Genomic DNA, 23,197 nt, shown 5'->3' on the forward strand with positions numbered 1-23,197 from the left:
TCTAGAAACACTATTTTATGCCTGTTGTACTGGATGTTAAAAACTAAGATGTTACACTTTTATTTTGTTCATATTTATTTTCAGAACCCTCCCAGACTACTAATCATTAATTACTCCGTTTTTCATTCTAGATTTCACTTTTTTCTTGCATTTTAATTGATTTTTAAATATTTTACAGAAGTAAGTCTTGTGCAAATAATGTCATGTAGTGCATTTTACATGACTTGCTAATTGATGTTCGCTTTACACGCTAATGCTACTATTACAAGATGAATTCAGCTGAATGTGAAACATAATGCTTACAAACTTCCGTCATGCACTTTGTTGCCTTAATGTTAAGGGTACTGTCATAAGTAACAAGTATTGGATAAAACACATACCAAGGAAGTTACAGGTTAAAAATCCTAACCTTTGAAATATGGAAATAAGGTATAAAAGTTGTGAACTGGAAGAGTATATAAATATGCAAATACCATTTCAGTTGATGCATTCTCTAATACAAATATTGATGTGAAGAAAAAGCAGTAAACCATCTTAGGGTGTGCTCTTAGATGGCTTATTGGTTCAGGATGTGCATTGGTAACAACCTAATGTACAACTTGAAGTAGCTTGTTGCTATTAGAGTACAGCTTCATTCTTTTTAAAGCCATTCTTCTATCTCAGTCCCGGCACTTGGGTTATATAGTTCCTCCCAGCTAGCAGATTGACAGTGATATGTCTTAAGCTTTTCTTTTCTCTTCCCTCCCCTCTCCCCCAGTTCCCTGAGCTTAGAAACCCACTTCTCCCTTTTTCTGTTCCCCAGGAACCTCGCTGCCTTATTAGTAACAGATAGTGGCCAGACAGCTGCTTATTGAAACAGTCAGGCTGCAGCTCTAGTGGGGGGTTTTGTTTGCTGTTTCCCCCCCCCCCCCATGGAAAAAGGGCAGCTGTGCTGAGAGGGAGAAATGAGAGGGCAGTTAAAAGTTGTTTTCCCTTCCTCTGCCTCTCCTTTCCCTTGATCTATCGCCTTGGTTCTGCGTCCTTGCAATGGTGCGGTATTTCCAGTGTGAGATGTGCAAGCTCCACTGAAGCAGTTGCCATGCCAGTTAAGACAGTAGGCTGGGCTCAGGAGATCCAGATTCAGCTTTCACTTCTGCCACGTGCTCCCTCGGTGAATTTGAGCAACTCACCTAATTTCTCTGTGCCTCAGTTACCCTGTTTCTGAAGCTGTTGGCTGCTTCCTCAACTCACAAGGGTATTGAGGATAAATCATTTACATGGGAGAAGTGAAGTGTTTTGATATCGTGCTCCATAGCGAAGCCTGTACATGAATAAAAATATTCTACTACTGAAAGAGTCTGCCCAGTTCAGTGTGATTTCGTCATTCCTTGGAAGCTCTCAGCACATAATCTCTCCATACCTGAACTCAGCTAGGCAAGAAGTGGGAGCCAGAGGTGTTGTCCCTTTAAACTACAGGTCAACCAGGCAGCAATATGCAGTCAGGTTGGGCAACTGTTTCCTCTTATTATTCATACTATTATTTCAGCTTTTTTCTGTCTAAAAACAAAATATTTATCATGCTGTGAGTGCAGCTGCAGGATGGATTAAGAACGGAGTCATGAAGATTTAGATAACCTGAACAGAGCTTTCTTATACAGTTCAAAAAGTACTTACCTGGGATCAAACTCTGAAAGGAATGTTTTCCAAGAGCCTGTAATTGTGAGGGAAGGGGAGATAAAGATTCTCAATCCCTCTTGCTAGAACTATATGGTGGGATAGTGATAACATTTTATGTCAAAAAAAAAAAAAATTTGCAGTTGTAGGGGAGCTGGAGCTCCTTTGAACAATGAGTTTTTAAAAAGCACAAACTCCACTTTCTGCAGGCGCTGTTGAATTTGGCAGAACGATTGGGAGAAGCCAAACCACGAGGACTGACAAAGGCAGACATTGAACAGCTTCCATCTTACAGGTTCAATCCAAACAACCACCAGTCAGAACAGACTTTGTAAGTGCATTGCTTTTGCCTCTCAGTTTAAAATGCATTATAGGTAATTTTGATCCTTCTAGGTTGGAGTCCATATTTGCCAGTATTGTAACACAAGTGCTCAAAATGCACATCAAACGGTATGTGCCATCTTAAATTTTCCAGCCCAGATAATAATTACCCTGACTTTGAAAGCTCATACATTCCTACTTGAAATTTGGGATGTTTTAAGGTTTAAAATGATGAGTAGGTAAACTTGGAACAGTTTTTAAAAGTTGTCCAGTTATTTATTCAGTTTGCTACATTAAAGGGACATCGTCAACTTGAAATTTACCCTATATCAAAAGTGGTTTCAGGCACTGTCCCTACCTCTGAAAGCCCTGGCCAGTTTTTGTGGTTTACACATTTTCCTATTAATCTGTTTATCTGTTCTATTTGGAAGACCACACAAACAAAAGGAGAAAATGATTATACATGGGAGGCAGTGAAAGTGACCATTCACAAAGTGCTGTCAGATATATAAAGTAAACAAACTGGAAGGAAAAAAAAAAGCCTTTTTTCAGACTTCTAGTTACAACAGTCTTAGGTATTACTTGTAACGAGAAGTAGGGAATAGATTTTCAGGTGGAAATGTGATTGTTTTTTGCTTTAAGTTGACGATGTTTCAACCATGATGAATCTGTTTGAAGAAAACATATGACTGAACAGAAATATAAAGTAAAGGGGGAATTTCTAAAAAGAAGTAATCTGATCCAAAGTTCACACTTTTTTGAGAGGGGAAAAAAAAGTGGCAACTCATAATTAGCCTTTTTATATATGTTCCTATAAAAAAAATTATCCTAATATTAAAACTGAATGAAAAGTACTTACGGGGTTTGCACTGACTAATCTTCAGCAGCTCATTGCAAACTTTAATATTCTTATGAATTACTGTAACAAAATCTTGCTTGTGCTATTGATTGGGGTGGTGAAGATCCTGTGTGGTAGGAGCATTAGCCCTTCCCTATGCTGAGGTTTGAAGCCAAGGTAAGCGGCATTGGAGCCGCTCTGTTTACACTGGCACAGCCGCTCTACACGAGAGGTTTGTACTCATGCCGCTCCATATAGCTACTCCTACTAAAAACCCCATTGCAAGCACAATCTATAAGTTGTCTATAGAATGCCAATTTGTTGTTGTTGAATAGTAAATAACTTCAAACTCTGCAATCTTTTTTTTAGGTGCGTAGTATGCATGTGTGATTTTGAGTCAAGGCAGCTACTTAGAGTCTTACCTTGTAACCACGAGTTCCATGCCAAGTGTGTCGATAAATGGCTTAAGGTAAAAAAAAAAAAACTGATTCAGTGAGAATTTATAATGGCCTAGTTTGTAGTTGTATTTATTTTCAGTTGCATTTCATCTCTTGTTTCATCTCTTATTTTTCCTTTCTGATATTTAGGCTACAAAAGCCAACAGACTGAAAGTGCTGCCTCCTTTTCCAATAGCATTATTTTCTAGTAGTTGATGAAGGGAGATTATGTGAAATCTATATCAAAACTAGTGTCATTAAAAAACTGACATGAAGAGAATTATCTTGACCAACAAATTTAGTTCATTTTCAGTTAGACATAACCATGCCTGTATTAATATAATTTTATGATAAAGTAGGAAAGTTCAAAGTAGAGTATGAGATTTGTGAGTGGTCTGAATACGGCTTATGTCTCTTGCTTAAGCAGGAATTGATATTAACGGAAAGTGAAACTATCAAAAATCTTTCTAGCTCTTTATATAAATGTAAAGTCTGGGGGCGGGGAGAAAAATATATAACTGGTCAAATTTCTCACAAAATTAAGGCTTTACACATGAAATAAGATATATATCTTTCAAAACAAGTTATTTTTAAAAATATGAAGAATCTAAAATCAGGACAACACCATAAGATCAGAGGTTAGGACAACACCATACAGAAGGTGAAAAGTGCAGGGTACAATTAGTTAGGTAGAAGATGATATATAGAGACAGATCTCTGCAAGCTGCATTATCCAGACCTACTGCCAGCAAGGTATTGTTTCCCATCTTGTCTCACATTTTTAGTACTTTGTTCTATTCTGATTCATTTATTCTCTATTTTAATCTTTTCCATAATAGATCTCTGGTTACAGCAACCCAATGAGAGAGAGAGAGAGAGAGAGAGAAATATGAAATAATCATTAGAGAATAGTACAGCCACTGTCTTAACATTGTATCTGTTTTAAGATGCATTTTCTTAAAAACATGGCATTCTTATAGATCAGGGGTCTCAAACACGCGGGCCGCAGGCTCTTGTGTGTGGCCTGCCAAGCTCCCCACGCCCCCCCCTCTCCCCCGCCGCTCCCCGCACCCCCTGCCTACCTGTGGGATTGCCTCCTGATGCTGCAAGTGCCGCGCTGCTCTCTGAAGCAGCTGGCAGCATGCCCCTTCGGGCTGGGGGGAGGGGGAAGGAGGCAGCGGGCTCCGGCATTGCCTCCTGCCAGGCACCGCCCCCCACAGCTCCCATTGGCTGGAAACAGGGAACCGCGGCCAATGGGAGCTTCGTGGGAGGTACCTAGAAGAGCGGCAAGAGCTGCACAAGCAGGGAAGCCTGAGCCCCTCCCCCTCCCCCAGGGGCTGCAGGGACACGGTTCCAGCTGCTTCCTAGAACGGAGCAGCAGGGAGCCGGGGCCAAGGCAGGCAGGGAGCCTGCCCTGGCCCCAGTGAGCGTCGCTGCCACCCTGGAGCTGCTCTAGGTAAGCGGCACCAGGCTGGAGCTCACACCCTGAATCCCGCCTGCACCCCCAACTCCCAGCCCTGAGTCCCCTGCCACATCCCACACCCCAACTCCCAGACCTGAGCCACCCGCCACATCCCGCACCCCAACTCCCTGCCCTGAGCCCCCCGCCACATCCACACCTCAACTCCCTGCCCTGAGCCCCCACCACATCCCACACCCTTCTTGCACCCCCAACTCCCTGCCCTGAGCCCCCTGCCACATCCTGCACCCTCAACTCCCTGCCCTGAGCCCCCTGCCACATCCTGCACCCCTCCTGCACTCCCTGCCCTGAGCCACCTGCTGCACCCTGCACCCCGATCCCCTGCCGCACCCCACTTGTACCCTACACACCAACTCCCTGCCCTGAGCACCCTGCACACCACCTGCACCTCAACTCCCTGCCCTCAGCCCCCGCTGCACCCTGCGCCTTTTCTGCACCCCCTGGGGGCAGCGTTGGGGTGGGGACTTCAGGGAAGGGATTGGAATGGGGCAGGGAAGGGGTGGGAAGAGGTGGGGCAGGGGCAGGGCCTAATTGGAAGGGGCGGAGTGGGGGCGGGGCCAGAGGCAGTGGGGGAGGAGGGGTTCAGTGATGCAGCCCTCGGGCCAATGCACTAGTCCTCATGCGGCCCTCGGGGTCATCTGAGTTTGAGACCCCAGTTATAGATCATACACAGCCTAACATAGACAGAGAGAGTACTACATTGGTAGGCTTCTGAGGGTCAAGAAAATAGCTGCTTTATCATGCTTACTGCAGAATATCTTTAATGTGGTAGTCAGTAATAGTCTAGTTGATGAATATACCTTCTCTTGGGTAGTGAGTTCAATACTAAACAAATGTGCATGAATAAAAGACTGGGATTTAGAGGCATGCTACTAGATCAGATACTCATGCTCTGAGATTGTGGAATGGGTGCCCTACATTAAATTTAGGGCCAAACGTAACTTCAGGTAGTCTAAAGCTTGTACAAAACCTAAGACCAGTAAAAATGTTTCCATATATTAATTTAAATTTCCAGTGGAAACCATTTGTATGCAATAGATGTTCTGCAATATTCTGAACCCAAACATTGCAGCATTATGATAGTGTCAGAGAACTAGAAACTGAAGTATAAATGACTGATGTTTTTAGTAGCAAACTGAGAAAAATGTAAAGAATAAGGGTTATGCCTACACCAGATGTTTTTACTCAGGCTATGTCTACACTTGCAGATGTAGAGCCCTCAGAGACAGCAGCAGGGAAAGCGCTGTTGTGTGTTCACACAAATGCAAGTGCAGTGGCGTGGCCACATTAGCAGCTCTTGCAATGCCACAAAGAGCAGTGCATTGTGGTAGCTATCCCAGTGTGCAAGTGGCTGCAGCGTGCTTTGGAAGGGGTTTGCAATGCCTAATGGGGCAGGCACAGCATCACATGATGCAGGTTTCCCAATCCCATTGTTCCAGGGCATCCTACTAGATTGTCAGCTGCTTTTCAAAGGGGGAGAGACAGTGTGTTTTGGGGGCAGAGTGTGTCAGCATGCTGTCTTGTAAGTTCAGACAGCGGCGGGGGAAGGGGAAAACCCCGATATCAGCCTCCACCCCTCTCTCTCTCTCGCACACATGCCTGTCTCTGCAGCAGCAGCATTCCACAGTAATGGTTTGCTTTGTGTCCCAGAGCAGATAAGCATGCGGGCTGTCAGAAACGGAGCTTTGAAAGGGGATATCTGCATGCCTGCAGCCGAGTTCAAAACAATGACACGAGTGGCCACTTGACTTCAAGGGATTATGGGACATTTCCGGAGGCCAATCACAGCGCAGTAATGCAACACGTCATCCACACTGACATCCCAGCGCTTCAGCCAGGACGCAGCAAGCTCTATGCTTCTCGTGGCGGTGGATTACCAGGGGCGCTCCAGCCGCGGAGTCCAGGCGCTCTAAGTGCCTTGCCAGTGTGGAAACCTCAGGAGTTAGGGCGCCCGGGGCTGATTCAATGCACTCTAACTTGCAAGTGTAGACAAGGTCTCAGTGATTGACAATTAACTGGAGATACTTAACATGTTTGTAAGGGCACTCCCCATACAGTCCATCCCACTCTTACCAGTCCCATGCATTTGTAGCCTGGGCCAAATGTGTGGGAGGTGTCCACACTAGCCTTTGCAAATCTGTTAAGTACTTCAAGTGAGTTGGCAATTCAAAAGTCTAGTGAAGACAAAACCCTAAGAAAACAGTATAGTGAAAAATCAGATTTTGAAAATGTTTCCAGTAGCAATGATCTTACGGTGATTTATTTACTATAGATAGGGCCCTACCAAATTCGCGGCCGTGAAAAACGTGTCACAGACTGTGAACTCTGGTCTTTTGTGGGCTCTTACCCTATATTATACAGATTTCAGGTGGGAGACCAGCGTTTCTCAAATTGGGGGTCCTGATGCAAAAGGGAGTCGCAGGGCGGGTCACAAGGTTATTGGAGGGAGGGTAGTGGTACTGCTACTCTTACTTCTGTGCTGCTGGTGGCGCTGCTTTCAGAGCTGGGCAACTGGAGAGTGGTGGCTGCTGGCCGGGAGCCCATCTCTGAAGGCTGAGCCGCCGCCAGCAGCCGCACAGAAGTAAAGGTGGCATGCCCTGCCAGCAGCCACCGCTCGCCAGCTGCCTACCTCTGAAGGCAGCAGCAGCAGCACCACCACCCGCAGTGCAGAAGTAAGGGTAGTAGTACCGCAAACCTCCCCCCCCCAACAATAAACTTGTGATCCCCCGGCCCCTCCCACAACTCCTTTTTGGGTCAGGATCCCTACATTTACAACACTGAAATTTCAGATTTAAATAGCTGAAATCATGAAATTTACAATTTTAAAAATCCAATGACCAAAAATTGACCAAAGTGGACAGTGAATTTGGTAGGGCCCTAACTATAGATAAGGGGATTTGATGATGGTGTCCCTTAAACAACTTAAAAATCACTTCAGTAGCAACTTTTGTACCTATTTTTGTTACTGGTAACATCTCAAGGTTGGTCTACATGAGAGAAATGTTCCTAGTCAGTGTTGGTTAGGGCTGTGATTTTTTTTTTTTAAACCAGTCGTTCTACTGGTCTAGGGATTATACAATTATACTGGTATAAAGATATCTTGTACCATTATAGTTTGTCGCTTCCCAAACTGGAATAAGCTCTACCGGTGGTATAAGCACCTTTATGCCAGTATAATTGCATCGACATAGGGTGGAGGGATGTTGCCGCTTTAACTATTCCAATATAGTTAAAGCAGAAAACCTTTCTAGGGTAGAGAAGCCCCCAGGAAGAGATCAAAAATTAAATATTTTCCTTTTGTCCATTTTATATTCTGTGCATTTGACAGCTTTCTTTGTATGTTGTCAGTTTCACTGTATTCTTTGAGTGATGGTCCCTATTGTATGCCACTGAGGGTTATATGCATGCACTTGGAGCCAGAGATTTTGAAACTAGTAGTGTCCGTTGGTCCGCACATGCACCCTTGCTCCGCCTCATGGTTTCGTCCGAGGTGATAAAGGGCGGAGCGGACCGACCGCGCCCTCCGTTCCCTCTCACCACCACATGGTTTGAGTCGGAGCCTCTACTGTTCTCTCGTCTCTTGTGACACACTTTACTAAAAAAAAAATGGTTTATTCCTGTGTATAGTTACTATTTTGTTATTTTTTTGTAGTAATTTTAGTGTTAGTAGTAGTCGTTTTTAGGATGTTAAGGACTTTGGGGCGCTGTTTTACCAGTTGCCTCCCAGCCCCCATGCCTGGGTACTGGACTATGCCAAAGACACCGAGGTTCAAGATCTGCACCTCCTGCCCTAACTCACTTTCAACCAGTGATGATCACCAGTGCTGCCTTTACTGCTTGGGAGACGCTCCCATTGCATACAGGTGCAGTATCTGCTTCTCCTTCCCAAGCCGTACCCAGGAAGGCTGGGATCTCTGCCTCAAGAAGCACCTCAAGGAGGTTGTCATCAGGCTGTAGTCGGATCCAGGCTAGGGAACACCACCTCCCCCTCCATAGACTGAGCAATCTAGGAGTGCACCTCCTACTGCGGAGCACAATTCCGTGCTGAGGCCTAGCCATGAGGCAAGGAAGCATGCGCATAGGAATGGCTGCCTTTCTCCAGGTCCAAGAAGGATACTGCTCTGTCCACCAGTTCCAGCCATGCAGAACTGGCATGCTCCAAGGCTCAAGCACAATAAGAAGCCGCACAGAACGTCTGATCTGCCCACCGAGCTGCAAACTCCTTCCAGGTCAGCACCGCCAAAGTCAAGGGAGCCTTCGGTTCCTAGGCAATTCTCCTTTTCAGTGCCCGTTCTGGCTCTGGTTCCGACTGCAGAGAGCGTGTCACTGACACAGGGAAGACTCTTATGAACTCTTGCCTTGGCAGAGGTGAGTATGGAGAGTATACTAGGAGAGTATGCTTCCCCACGTTAGACTTGCCTCTTTCGGGCCATGTTCCCGCCTGCTCCCCAACGACTCTCGTGGTTCCAACAGCACCATCATTTGAACCGGGCTCTGACTTCTCTGCATCAGAGAACTCGGGACAGAAAGCAGATTCCGCCCCTCCTCTAGCAACAGTATGCCTACCCTAAGATCCTGCCGACTCAACGGCAATACCCTCCCTTTGCCAAGCCCTGGCGTTGCTGGTATCCCACTCCTAGGGACTGTACATAGCAACTACCGGATCCGCCTGTTGGCCATACTGGGGGTCGTGGCCACAGTATCTGCCATTGGAATCTTCCCGCTCTGCTTGTGAGGAGTCTCCAATCTCGCCCCTTTGACTATCATCGAGCAGGTGTTCAGAACCACTGTTGGAGGATGCACCACTTAGTCCAACTCCAATGGTACTGACCGAACTGGAGCAATTCCCCTTGTCATCCCCGGATGCCATGGTGTCTTCGATGCCCTCTTTGCCGCCAATTTCAAGAACTGCTGCGATTGCCCTCCACATCCCACTGGAGGAAGTACAAGACCGGCATCACCAGCTTCTTGACATCGTACACACCTCAGTACTGGCCAGAGTGGCTCTACCGATCAGTGATTCCATTTTTCAACCAGAACGGACTGTATGGCACACTCCAGCTAGCTGCAAACCCACTCCCAAGGGGCGGAAAAGAGGTACTATGTGCCTCTGAAGGGGTCTGAGTTTTTCTTCTCTCGCCCCTTAGTCAAATTCCCTTATTATTCAGGCAGCAATGGAACAGGCTCAGCAGCAACACCCATGCTCCACCCCGGCAGACAAGAAGGGCAAGCGACTGGACCTTCTGGGTTGTAAAGTCTTCTCCTCTGTCAGCACACAATTTCGCATTTCCAATTACTTGGCTCTGTTCACCAAGTACTACTTCCTTACCTACAGCAAGCTGGTGGATTTCACAAACTGCCCCTGCAGGATCTAGCTGGCTTCCAATCTATCCTACAGGAGGGGAAATTGGTTGCGAGAACAACACTCCAGGCTGCAGTGGATGTGGTGGATACTTCGTGCACAATGGCTACAGGGATCGTCATGCGTAGGGAGTCGTGGCTACGTTTGTCCAGGTTCCCAAGGGAAGTCTAGACCACCGTAGAGGATCTACCTTTCATTGAAATCTCATCTCTTCAATCAGAAGACTGAGTGACTCCCTCAAAGACTCCAGCGCCACTCTGCGATCGCTGAGTATCTACACACCAGCACCCAAACGCAAATTTTACTGCTCACCTCTGACGCAGCGATTTAGAGCTTCCCAATTCTTCCACCAGCAGCCTCATGAGTCTCCTTGCAAATGGCAGAAGACCCAATGAGCTGTCGTCCTGGTTCATCTTCACAACCTTCAGCGTCTCATGCTCAGTCTTTGCAGAAGCATTATTTCAGAGTGCAACCAGAGAGCCATCAACTAATCTGTCTCACATTGTGCCCTCGACCCACCCCCTTCGGGGGCATCTAGCACTCTTTTTTACCAGCTTGGAGTGTGATAACAGACAAGTGGGTCCTGGATGTCATTCAACATGGCTATACAATTGAGTTCACAACACTACCTCACCCACATCCTCTGCCCCAGCCCCACCTCAGGAACCATTTTCACACAGTATCCTTGCCCAGGAAGTGGACTCCCTACTGCAAAGAGGAGCAATAGAACCTACAATGTATCAGGGCGATGGTCCCTAAGAAGAAGGGTGGGTGGAGGCTGATCTTAGACCTCGATCATCTCAACCATTTCATATGCAAGCCAAAGTTTCGTATGGTCACCCTAGCAGCCAGCATGCCTTTCGAAGAAGGAGGCATGTGGTGTATGGCTCTTGATGTACGAAACGCTTTCATGTGACTATCCATCCTGCCCACAGTTGTTTCCTGAGATTCACAGATAGCCTTCATCACTTCCAGTACATCTACTGTTTGGACCCACCACTGCTCCACAGGTTTTCACCAAGGTTTTCTCAGTAGTGGCGGCCCATGCCCGGTGCTAAGGGGTCCTTACATTCCCTTTTCTTGACGATTGGCTGCTGGCAGTGAGATTAAAAAAGAGAAGCTTGAGCCTTGACCTCCATGCTGCTCACACTCCTCTCCTCCCTGGGGATGAGTGTACATGTCAATAAATCAACTTTGGATTCCACACATTTCCTAGAATTCATTGGGCCCACATCAGCGCGTTCTCAGCACGTGCCTCCCTGCCATAGGACCGGTTCCAGACCCTACAAGAGTTAATTTCCATGGTGCTCTCCAGCCTTTCTGTTCCGGCCAGGACTTGCCTTTCTGTTCTTGGCCACATGGTGGCTTGCACATATGTGACTGCCTTGGCCCATCTCTCCTTTGGCTCCCTACAACCATGGCTTCAGAGTCTGTTCCCCCACGTGCCACACCATGGACTTTCTGCTATCGGTTCCCAACAATATCTCTTCCCTCCAGTGGTGGACGGACTCAAGTCAGGTCTACACCGGGATGCTGTTCTTTCAGCCCTCTCCATGAACAGTGATCATCATGGATGCGTTGCTCGTCGGATGGGGCGCCCACCTGGATGAGCGCATTGATTCAGGGGACCTGGATTGCTCAGGAATGTCAGATTCACATCAACATCCTGGAACTTCACGAAGCATTCCTCTGATCCATCTATTCCAGTCACGTTCTCATCATGTTGGACAACACCACCACAGTTTACTACATCACCAAGCAAGGCACGAGGTCGCCTGCGCTTTGCGTGGAGGCTGTTTGTCTTTGGGATTGAAAAGCCCAACCTGAGTGCACCTGGATGGCTCAGAAATCAGAAGACAATGAAAAGGAACCCAAATTATTTTTTCCAAATCCCATGATTTTAAAGCCACTCATAGGTTTTTTTTTTAGGCCTGATTCCTGATTGTTGAACACTTGGGTTTGGCAATACTGTGTGTTATATTTTTTTAAATCCCAAACCATAAGTAAATAGTTGTAATCCATCTTGTTTCTGGTGACATTATTAAAACCTCTCCGTTTTTGCGATAAGGCTTTCACAAAAAGCCCCTAGGTAGAACTACTCAGTTTTAACTAAATGGTATTTAGAAGATCTCATTAGAAAGTTTCTTTAGAATACTTTTGAGGAAGGTTACAGTACATCATCTAATGGTATGTGTATGCTTATGTTTAAGAAAATTAATTTGCTTCAAATAACTGCACATTAAGTGAAGTTTCCATTCATGACCTGCACTTCAGTATGCACCTCCAGTTCCTACTTAAACCATTGAGAGTGATGTTCAGATAAGGAGAAGGGGACCAAATTCCGTGAAATACAGCAGAATGCAATGCATTTAACTGATTCATTATGGTAGAGAATCCTAAAACATGGGAAAATGCTCTACTGCTAAAATTTGTAGAACTGTTAATATAGCATTATAGGAACATGAATAATTTGATTTATGTTGATATTAAGATGTTAGATACAGACTAACACGGCTACCCCCTGATACTTAAGATGTTAGTTATTGTTTGTTTAGTCTGGTTTTGTGGATTAGTTTTCTATAATTTGCTTTCAGTAAACTACAATGTATTGATACTACCACTAGATGTCATATTTAATACTACAGATAGCAAACATTGAAATATAATCTTGAGGAGTATATCTGTGTTGTTCAGCTCTTGAACAGTATAATCTAGGAAAAGACAGTTTTATTCTAAAAATTATATGGATTAGTTGCATTATGTCTAGAATAGAAGGGTGCAGAACAGATACTTGCTCTACTACGCTTAAAACCTATATTGACATAGCTGTGTCAGTCAAGGTTGTGAAAAAAACACCTCCCTAGTGACAGCGATGCCAGCCAAAGCCCCCAATATAGAGACAGATGCCAGCATAAAACTTAAAAGGGGAGGTGGTGTTCCCACACTGACAGGAAAAACTCCTCTGTTGGTATAGGCTGCATCTATACTAGGGTACTGGGTTGACATAGGCTCTGCAGTGTACACATAGCCAAAGGTAAGGTGATTGAATTCCCTCAAATGGTTATGAAACCATGATGATACAGGAAGAAGTGCACTTGGGTTTTGTGTCTTCAGTTTGCAGCACTGTTTTTCTCATTTCCTCCTAAAATGTCAATGACACTTTGATGCAAGAAGCTCTAGGACAATAATGGTTACTTACAAATGTGATGGAGAGAAAAAATATATATATGTTCATTTTTGGTTGCACTAAGAAATGGGAACATTTTTCTACTAATTGTGAAAATACTCAAAACTTGGCCACTTTATAGACATTATTGAAAGTCCAACAGTTTACTAACTATCAGCGCTGTTGCTTTGATTCAAACCTTAGTGCACCTATCTAAATAGTTCAAATTGCAAATATCAAATTGGAGGAGAGTCTGGGAGTCTAATTTCCTTTTTTGGGAAGATTTTAATTGTAAATATTATCTGCAGAGTATTTTTGCAATATTGGCTTGCCTCTTTGCAAAGAGAGCTTGAAAGTATTTATCCCTTCATTGTTAAAATTTCTTAAGCAGTATCAGGAATGAGAGTCTCATCTTCCGTGATTTTGCTGGGGGTGGGTGTTGCAGGAAATATGCACTTAGGGTATGTCTGCCCAGCACAAAAAAAAAACCCTGTGGCAGCGATTTTCAGACTCCCAGTCTACAGACTCAGGCACACTCTGCAGTGCTAAAAACAGCTGTGTAGGGTTTCGGGCTCTGAAACGCATCCCCCTCCCCAGCTTCAGAGTCCAAGCTCCAGCCTGAGCCCAAATGTAGACACAGCTGTTTTTAGCACTGTAGACCAGGGTTCTAAGACTCACTGCTCCACAGGGTTTTGCCATGTAGATGTATCCTGTGAGCACTCTCCCCTTAACTGAAGGGTGGCAGCACTCATTCTTGAACAGATATCTTTTTACATATACACCTCTACCTCGATATAACGCTGTCCTCGGGAGCCAAAAAATCTTACCGCGTTATGGGTGAAACCATGTTATATTGAACTTGCTTTGATCCACCGGAGTGCGCAGCCCCGCCCCCCCAGAGTACTGCTTTACCGCGTTCTATCTGAATTCGTGTTACATCGGGTCGCGTTATATCGAGGTAGCGGTGTAGTTCTCCGTACTGTGTTCAACAGGCGTTGTTAAAAACAGTCTAACTAAAACTCCCTTTTCTTCAGCTGCTCAGCTTTCAGTGTCTTGTGATGGCATAATGTCGTCATTTTCCATAATTCTTTTAGAAAATTCTCAGCTCTCCCAATTTGTGGGTGTTTAAAAAAAGGCAAAAATTTTAATTTGGCAGACCTCTCGGGCCACCTTCATGCACAATAAAGAAGCCCAAAAGGGCACAGACCCAATTTATCTTCCTGTTGTGATTCCATTGTGGATTAGTTAGTACTTGCCTGTTGTATAGTGTGGTATACATTGTTATATAAATAAGCATCCTTGTCAATGCACTAAACCTTGTTTTACTTTTGTTTTATAGGCAAATCGTACCTGCCCAATTTGTAGAGCTGATGCTTCAGAAGTGCATCGTGATTCAGAATGACCAATCTAAGAGCACAATTCTAGTTTGGGTGTTCCTAGTCACATGTATAGACGAACTATCCATTGAACTTACCCGTGTGGCTGCCAGCCTTCCCTTTACACAAAAGGGTCAATGGACCTTTTTTTGCACTGTGTGATTTAATCAATTATAAAGCTTATAATTAGTCTTCACAATTATGGGATTGTTATACTAACCGTGTGATTGGAACTCCAAAGATTTTATTTTCTTTAGCTTAATTTTGTGTGTGCACTAACATTCCCTGGTTTTTGTGTGATCATTCCAAGTGTTGCTGCGAGATTACAGTGGACGTGATCTTTTAGCATGTGCTTTTATAAAAAGTGGTAGCTCCAAACAATATAGCAATCTACCTTATATAGAGCCTTCAGATACTGTGAGTGGGAACGAATGGTGTGGGTGGGAGTATGTATGCGCACACGAGAGTTTGTGTGGGGTGTGCTAGCGAGTGTGTGCGCCTATGTCTGAGAACCTATATACCAGCATGTACTGAGAACGTATGTGAGTAGTATTAATTATGCTGCAATGTATAATCTTGTGTGTTATTTAAACAGTACTAGTACTGTACACTGGTTTCTTTCCTTGTGTTTGCAGTTGCACACTGAATGCTAAGGGTGCAGCAATTATAGGCATTTAATATTTCCTCCCCAATGTACTTAATGGTATAAAAAGACCTTTTAACTTTTATTCAGACAACTGTTATTGCTTCCCCTTCACTGGCGGTTGTAAATGTACCACTAAAGAGTGCATTGATTGCGCAATACATGATTAATCTTGTTTTTAGCTCATGTCATAAAATCCAAATTTTACATTTGCTGATTTACTGCTAATTTATCAATAGTTGCAGTATCGCACAAAATCAGTTAGCAATATTAACATTGTCAGTTGAGCGTTTGAATGTTGATGCTTTTCCGTTTTCCTTTTTAATTCCTCTAGCCAATTTGAATTATGTTCAGTTGATTTCAGAACAGAGGTCAGTTCTGAAGATGCTGAAGTAACATATTCCTCCCCATACACAGAAGCTGAAAGGACATTCAGAGTCTTGTGCAACAGCTCCTCACATTGTTGGCCATTGTACTTGCTAAGTACATAATCATTTAGCTTATAGACTTTGGCTTTAACTCATTTATGTTCTTTTTCATGTATAAGGGAGTTTGTGTAAGTGGAAGAGAGGCTACCTTTTTAGTCCTGCAACTTTATGAACAAAATATAATTCTTAGCATTTTCTCAGAGTGGAAGAATTTCTATCTTTGTCCTTGTACCACAGTAAGTTTTTGTGGTCATTCATTGCCTGGTTCAGATGGCATAGGATGCTGCTGCTTCCCTTCCCTACTAGGTAGTGAGCTTTTGCATGAATAAAAAACTCCCTTGGTTTTTCGGTTAGTAGCCAGAATATTCACATTAAGAGAAGAGTGTGTTAGTACACAATCAGGAACAAAGAATGCTGTGAAACAGGAGTTAACCTCCATTCAGCTGCCCTGCGAATGTTAGAGCTGGATTGAAAAATTGGCTTTGTTTAACATTTCAGACTGTTAAAGGTTTTAAAATTTGTTCTTCAGTCAAATATTTAGGTCTACTACGTATGCCATAGTTATTGAAGAGATGCACTGTTTTGCATCACTGGGCTTTCTCCTCAATGTAGTGTCATTACTTTGGTTGCAATAGCACAAGTGGCACAACTAGCAATATTGCTGGAACTTGCTGCCAGTCTCAGCTTTTAAGTTTCTGTGTCATTTCTGATGCTTTTGTGTGCTGCTACGCTTTAGTATCAGTTCTCTTTCCAGACAGTGTTACATGTTCTCCATGCTGCTTGCCCTTCTTTGAAGGCTCTACAGACCAATCACAGCTTGTGGTTCAGTAAAACAAAATGAAAGCACAATTTTGCCCATGTTTCAGATGCTATTGCCTCTGTTTAGTTACACAAGTAGAACGAAAAACTTGCTTGTCTGTCCATATGTCAGTACCTAACACTAAGTCTATCAAAATTATTACAAAATATACAGTGTACAACAACGTCAAAATGTTCGTTTTCCCCTGGACGTGCTAAGGAATGGAACTGTCACAACATGTCACCAAACAAGTTAAATCACATATAGTAAACTTTATTTTTTTAACGAATGAAATCATGTGTTTAAAAAGAAGTGTATGCCACACATCTTATAATACTTAGGGTCTTTTATATAGCTGCAAAAAAATTTCTACCTGTACAGATCTAACCATAACAAACACTACTACACTCAGTATTCACTTCGTTGACGCATGGAAATAAGGCACTTTTCTAAGTTAGATAGAAATGCATAATTAACAAGGCATATTTTACTAATATTGAGGTGAAGTAGTCCTCTTTCCTGAACTGGAGAAATCTTGATATGTAATGGCCCTCTTTCCCAGTAAAGTTTCGTGACGCAGGTGGAGATCTAGGAGGCAGTAGGGTCTCATTTGGTAAAATACTGAATTTCATTGTTGCACTCTTGTGGCTGATCTCTTCTGGAATGTTTCTTTCGTTTGCATGGGACTCTTGCAGATGTGTGCAGACTTGCTTCCTGTGGTTAGTGTGTATAAAAAGCACACATGCATGTGTTCTGAACCAGCTCAGACTGGCGACAACAGACTTCATTGTTGTGGCTGCCATGTCAAAAGAGGAGGGGAAGGGGATTCATGCTCAGCCTTTACTGCCATGTGTTATGCACATTTGTGTCTAATTCCACAGCCTGCAGTGGTGCCAGGCAGCACCAGAATCCAGTAAAAGGTTTATGTTGGTTGCCTTCTTCTCCCCCCCCCCCCCCATTTCCCACCTCCCTTCTAAAAACAACAAACTGTTGGCTTTACCATGTTGGCACTGCTGTGTTTTTTGCATGAATTGTCAACTTAATTTGACTTTGTTCTGGTTTTTAATGGATACCAAGGCCTACAGATCTCTCCAAGGTCTAATTTTGTGGGGTTTCTTTACAGAGTTTTTTGTGCAAAGTAATTTTTTTTGTTGTATACAGTTTTTGTAGTCTCTTGAATGTGATTTTCTCAGCTGTTAACATTACACTTTTTGTAATACTTGGAATGGTGGGATCTACCAATGTGTTGGGTTTTTTTAAACTTACTGAAAATGCATTTTTGACTGAGTTATCTTTAGGCCTTAATAAAAGAGCTGTGTTTTTCCCCCCTTTGGTACATTCAGTTACCTCATTTTGCTATTTGTGTTTCAGATTTGCTAATGATTATGAAAGCTTATGGGTTTTGTTGGAATCATATTTTGTTGAGTGTTTTCTTTAAATCATACTCTATTGTATCAGTTAACATGTAGTTTTAAATGTATTATAAATATCTGTAACCAAATCATTTGAAGGCTTGATAAATTTTTAACAAAATTTGTACATTTTTTATGAGAGTTACTAGTAATGCTTTACTAAGTAGTGCAATGAATTTTTATTTTTAATCCCTGTGCCCAATTTTGGAGTTGAGAGAGTTGTTCAGTAATAAATGTATGATGTACACTTAGTTTTGTCCTGCCTCTTGTTCTCCTGTTGGGGTACATTGTTTACTCTTCTTAGTCTCCATATTTCTATTTTATTGTAAAAACTTTAGAGCTGTACCACTTTGCAACTGGAATTAGGTTTTTTTGCTTCTGACTAATGCTGTTCATATGTAAAACAAGAATTTATTTTCTTTCAGACAAAAAAAATCAATATTTGGTTAACGTGTCTGCTTTTAGAAATCTCAGGAAGACGAGTTCAGAGAGCTGCAGTATATCCTTTTTAAAAATATTAAAGGTATTTTCAGCAGCATTGTCCTACATTAAATGAATGTGCAAATATGTATAATTGACAGCGCTTTCTGCCTTGATTGAGATCATCTTTCTGAAGGTTTTGCTTAACAGTAAACGGTGTCATAAGGAAAATGTGGGGGGAGTGATTGAAAAATATTGGGCACTTGGGCACTCCTCTGGCATGTTTTAGGTGAATGTCAGTGTTTTACAAATTAGGTAAGCTTTGCAACACTCCTGTGAGGTAACATTATCTCCATGTTAGAGGTGAAGCTGAAGTATAGAGGGTTTGATTTGTTCAGGCTCACAGAAAAAGCTGGTGGAAGGATCAAAACAATTTCTGGATCCTAATCCTATGGTTTCGTGACAGGACCATGTATGGCGAAGCTTAAAATGCAAACTACCTTTTCAAATGGTTTTTAAGTAAGTAGCAGTTAGTCCTCCAGGTTCTAAAGACACATCTTTAAAGATGCAGTTGTCAGGCCCTAAAAGTAATTTTAATAAAGGACCTATATAAATATCTTTTGGGTTTTGCAGCACTTGTTATAACAAAAGTTCACCAATAAATGGGAATGCTGCTTTATGCAGCATGTGGAGTTGCAACAGTTAGCTACTGATTATATTTTAAAAATGGGATAATATCACCCATAGTATTTGCGCTTACACAATCGAAGAGGCTAATTATATAGAGGGTCTTAGGAAGGAAAGCCTCGCCTCAACGCATAGCAACGTACACATTTTGGGAGGTGCAGGATAGCCCAGGCTCCTTGTACTGTGTATACTAGGCCTACACTGTATTCTGCAACAGAGCTGCACTGAATTATGCAGCACTCTTCATTACAAAATAATGAACCTTCAGTTTTATGGGGAAAAAATATAAAATTCACCACAGGATGAAAATAACGACAAATCCATATTATTTGCATTGCAGTAAAGGAATATTGCTCATCACTTTTTGGTATTTCCACAGTGGGCAAAGCCTTTGAGAAAAGTGAAGAGCTAGTTCACAAGCTGCTTGTCTCTACACCCCTAAAGGTGAAGCAAACGAAATTGTTCAGGCGCTCAACTCAGGATGGTGAGAGAGAGAGAGAGAGAGCACCGTTTAGAAAACCTACCCACTCCCTGACTAAGCCTACACCAGTGCCTGAGCTGTGACCTTCCTGTCTGGTCTCCTGGGGGATATCTACACTCTTCCTGGGAGCCAAGGTAGACCGACTCAAGCCAGCACACTAAAAATAACAGTGCAGACGTTTGCAGCTTGGACTCTCAAGCCCACTCAGCACACGTGGCTCGCTGGAGCTGTAACAATTAAACTGTTACGTTTTGTGCGCTAGCTCAAGCCAGGTTGGGAGGCTTGCCCCCAGATGCAGTGTACGCGTACCCTGTTGGTTGGGTGCCCCAGCTGCTTGGGTCCCAAGACTCAGTCTCCCAATGGCTGAACACTGTGCCCCAATTAATAGGCGCCCCCACATACACACTCCAGGCTCAACAAAAGTCAGCCCTGCCCCAGTAAATCCATGTTGGGGCACCACTCCCGTTTATACACAGATTTATAAGTGAATGTCCCTAGCATACTCCTCTCCACCTGTAACCCCGTTGTTCTGCTCCTGGTTTCATCCAGGTGCAGAGGCAGTGGTGAGGTGTTCTCTCTCTCCACCCCAGCACGTTTAGTCATGTATGTTAGCCCCACCATAGCCTTCATTGATCTGCATTCCTCAGATCTGCACAGGGGTTCACCACCATTGTCTGGGTTCTCTGCATCTTCTACAATTGCCATTTCCTTTTACTGTCCAAATAAACCAACATTTCCATACACTTCTAGTGAAAACCCACTGCACAAATGGGCTTCTCCCTGCAGAAAAAGCAGCACTTAGCGGCTGTTTTTAAATGTACCTATACCATGTCCTCCTTTTTCAGTGTGATAAATGGTTTACCAATAGAACCAGTGTCTCCACCCAAAGACCCTCCTGATACTCCACAGCTCATAAGACTCAAGACAATTCTTCCATAGCATTGCCGTAACACCTAGCAGCTCTACCTGTGGACCAGGACTGCATCGTGCCAGGTACTGTACAAACAGAACAAAGATTGGCCCTGCCCCAAAGAGCTTACACTTTAAATACAAGACAAGAGACAAGAACCCCTGTCCCAGAGGAGCCCCTGTTGGATCTGCACTCCTAGCATGGCCAGAAAGGAACTCCGCTCAAACTTCCAAGCCAATGAGGCACCCATAAGGCTGCTGTGCCCTGGATTCTGAGGCTAGCTTCTCTCTGACCACGGTCAGCAAAGCAGCATCTAGTACCTGTCAGAAGGGATCAGTCCAACTCTCAGAATGCTCTCAATCTATGCAGCTTCTCAGAGCTTCTTGTCTGCTCCGGACATCTCTTCTGTCTGGCTTCCATCCCACTGCCTTCCCAAACAGGAACTTGCCTCTCTCTGGCCTTTACTCCCATTCTTTCACTGCTATCAGCTCCACTATCTTTCCTGTCTCCTCAGCCCATGATATTGGTGTCGTGTTTAACCTTTGCCTCTGTCTTGCTAAATCCTGGCACTGCTTCTACTTCAATTACCCCAAATCTTCCCTTTCCTCCTCATCCCTCTGCTAAATCCTCATCCATCTCTTACTGCAATCACTAACCACAAGAAGCCAGAGCAGTGGAGAGCACATAGGTAACCAGACAGGCCAATCCAGATGTGACGCAGTGCAAGGACTACCTGAAGTGGTACAGTCAATTCAAATGGGGATGCGCCCCCACAGACCTTACAGAACTCACTCTGAAACAGTTATGTTGCTTCCAAAGCAGATTAATTGTAGCAGGATGAGATGCAAGACAAAACAAAAGATTAGTTTGTGTGTGGATGCAACACAGTGTATGCTGAAAAAAACTAAAGCTATCCTGAAAAAACGTTCCCATATCGACAAGACCGAAGTAGCTACAGCTACAGGCACTTGGATTATATAAAACTCTTGTAACATCTCCCATCTTCTGTCTGCCATGTACTTTCTCTCCTTTCTTGAAATCCACTTCTAGTAATACTACTTTCTTTTCCGTGCTTCTTCCTCTCATGAGCTGGTCCCCAGCATCTTGTTTATCTTATCACGTTCAGGCAGGTGGTATGTTTTACCCTGCCAAGCACTTAGTAAATGTATGGAGAGAAATGAGGGGATTTTGAATAACACGAAAGCTGTACCAAGCAGCTGGAAAGAGTCTAATCTGTTACTTAGATGAGAATATCTTAATGTTCAATAGGCCATGTATGCTAGGTGCACAAGAAATCAATAGTGCTGTTGAATCCTGATAGCATGAACATGGTTACAAATTGAACAAACAAAAAAGGAATGTTGTGTACGTTGTAAACAGAATTCACCCTCTGTATGGTTCCATGGAACTTGAATGAATTTGGCCCTGTCTCTTGATTTCAGGAAAGCTTTCAGTGCATGCTTGGATGAGCGTCTAAGAGGAAAGTTAGAATGATATTGTTTGGTCAATGCAATGTGGAGTGGATACAAAATTAACTGGCTGATAAGCCACAAATTGAAAGTTTTCATAACCAGTCAAACATCAGAGTGGTGGTGGGGCTGTATAAAGGAGTGATAGAGAAGGAATGGGCCCCCTATTGTTAAATATCTTCATAAATCATCTGAAGAAAAAGTAGTAGCTCATTGAAGGAATTTGTGTCTGAAAGCCAATGACCACCGGAGGATCCACAAAAACCATACGGAATAGAAAGAAATAGCAGAAGGACCTAGGGAATTTAGAGAAACAGGCAAAGATGATGGAAAAGTGAGGCATGTGGGGGAAAGGAATACATAAGAACATAAGAATGGCCGTACTGGGTCAGACTAAAGATCCATCTAGCCCAGTATCCTGTCTACTGACAGTGGCCAATGCCAGGTGCCCCAGAGGGAGTGAACCCAACAGGCAATGATCAAGTGATCTCTCTCCTGCCACCCATCTCCACCCTCTGACAAACAGAGGCTAGGGACACCCTTCCTTGCCCATCCTGGCTAATATCCATTAACGGACTTAACCTCCATGAATGTATCCAGTTCTCTTTTAAACGCTGTTATAGTCCTAGCCTTCACAACCTCCTCAGGCAAGGAGTTCCACAAGTTGACTGTGCTCTGTGTGAAGAAGAACTTCCTTTTATTTGTTTTAAACCTGCTGCCCATTAATTTCATTTGGTGGCCCCTAGTTCTTGCATTATGGGAACAAGTAAATAACTTTTCCTTATTTACTTTCTCTACATCACTCATGATTTTATATACCTCTATCATATCCCCCCTTAGTCTTCTCTTTTCCAAGCTGAAAAGTCCTAGCCTCTTTAATCTCTCCTCATATGGGACCCTCTCCAAACCCCTAATCATTTTAGTTGCCCTTCTCTGAACCTTTTTTAATGCCAGTATATCTTTTTTGAGATGAGGAGACAACTTCTGTACGCAGTCTTCAAGATGTGGGCGTACCATGGATTTATAGAAGGGCAATAAGATACACTCCGTCTTATTTTCTATCCCCTTTTTAATGATTCCTAACATCGTCTTTGCTTTTTTTGACCGCCACTGCACATTGCGTGGACGTCTTCAGTGAACTATCCGTGATGACTCCAAGATTTTTCCTGATTCGTTGTAGCTAAATTAGCCCCCATCATATTGTATGTATAGTTGCAAGTATACCAAGTGCAAATACAACCTGGCTAGAACACAGCGAATGTACGCTGCCTTCATCATTTGATTGCAAATTGGCCTTTCCTCCTCCCAATCCTTC

The 23,197-nt window shown here is 43.5% G+C and overlaps 1 protein-coding gene across 5 annotated transcripts in view; it reads left to right on the forward strand.

The window, feature by feature from the left end:
• Positions 1–18,162, forward strand: part of LOC112111152 (E3 ubiquitin-protein ligase RNF38) — a 196,626-nt gene extending 178,464 nt beyond the window's left edge. For all 5 annotated transcript variants that reach the window (XM_026646353.2, XM_029914321.1, XM_024206451.3 and 2 more), the window contains 3 exons: positions 1,863–1,984; positions 3,182–3,281; positions 14,597–18,162. In XM_026646353.2, coding sequence (XP_026502138.1) covers positions 1,863–1,984; positions 3,182–3,281; positions 14,597–14,659 — 285 coding nt within the window. In that variant the 3' untranslated portion in view covers positions 14,660–18,162. The remainder of the gene's footprint in view (positions 1–1,862; positions 1,985–3,181; positions 3,282–14,596) is intronic.
• Positions 18,163–23,197: the final 5,035 nt, after the last annotated feature.

The sequence above is a fragment of the Terrapene carolina genome, unplaced genomic scaffold, assembly GCF_002925995.2.
Source record: "Terrapene carolina triunguis isolate 2854851 unplaced genomic scaffold, T_m_triunguis-2.0 Scaffold35022, whole genome shotgun sequence".
NCBI lineage: Eukaryota > Metazoa > Chordata > Testudines > Emydidae > Terrapene > Terrapene triunguis.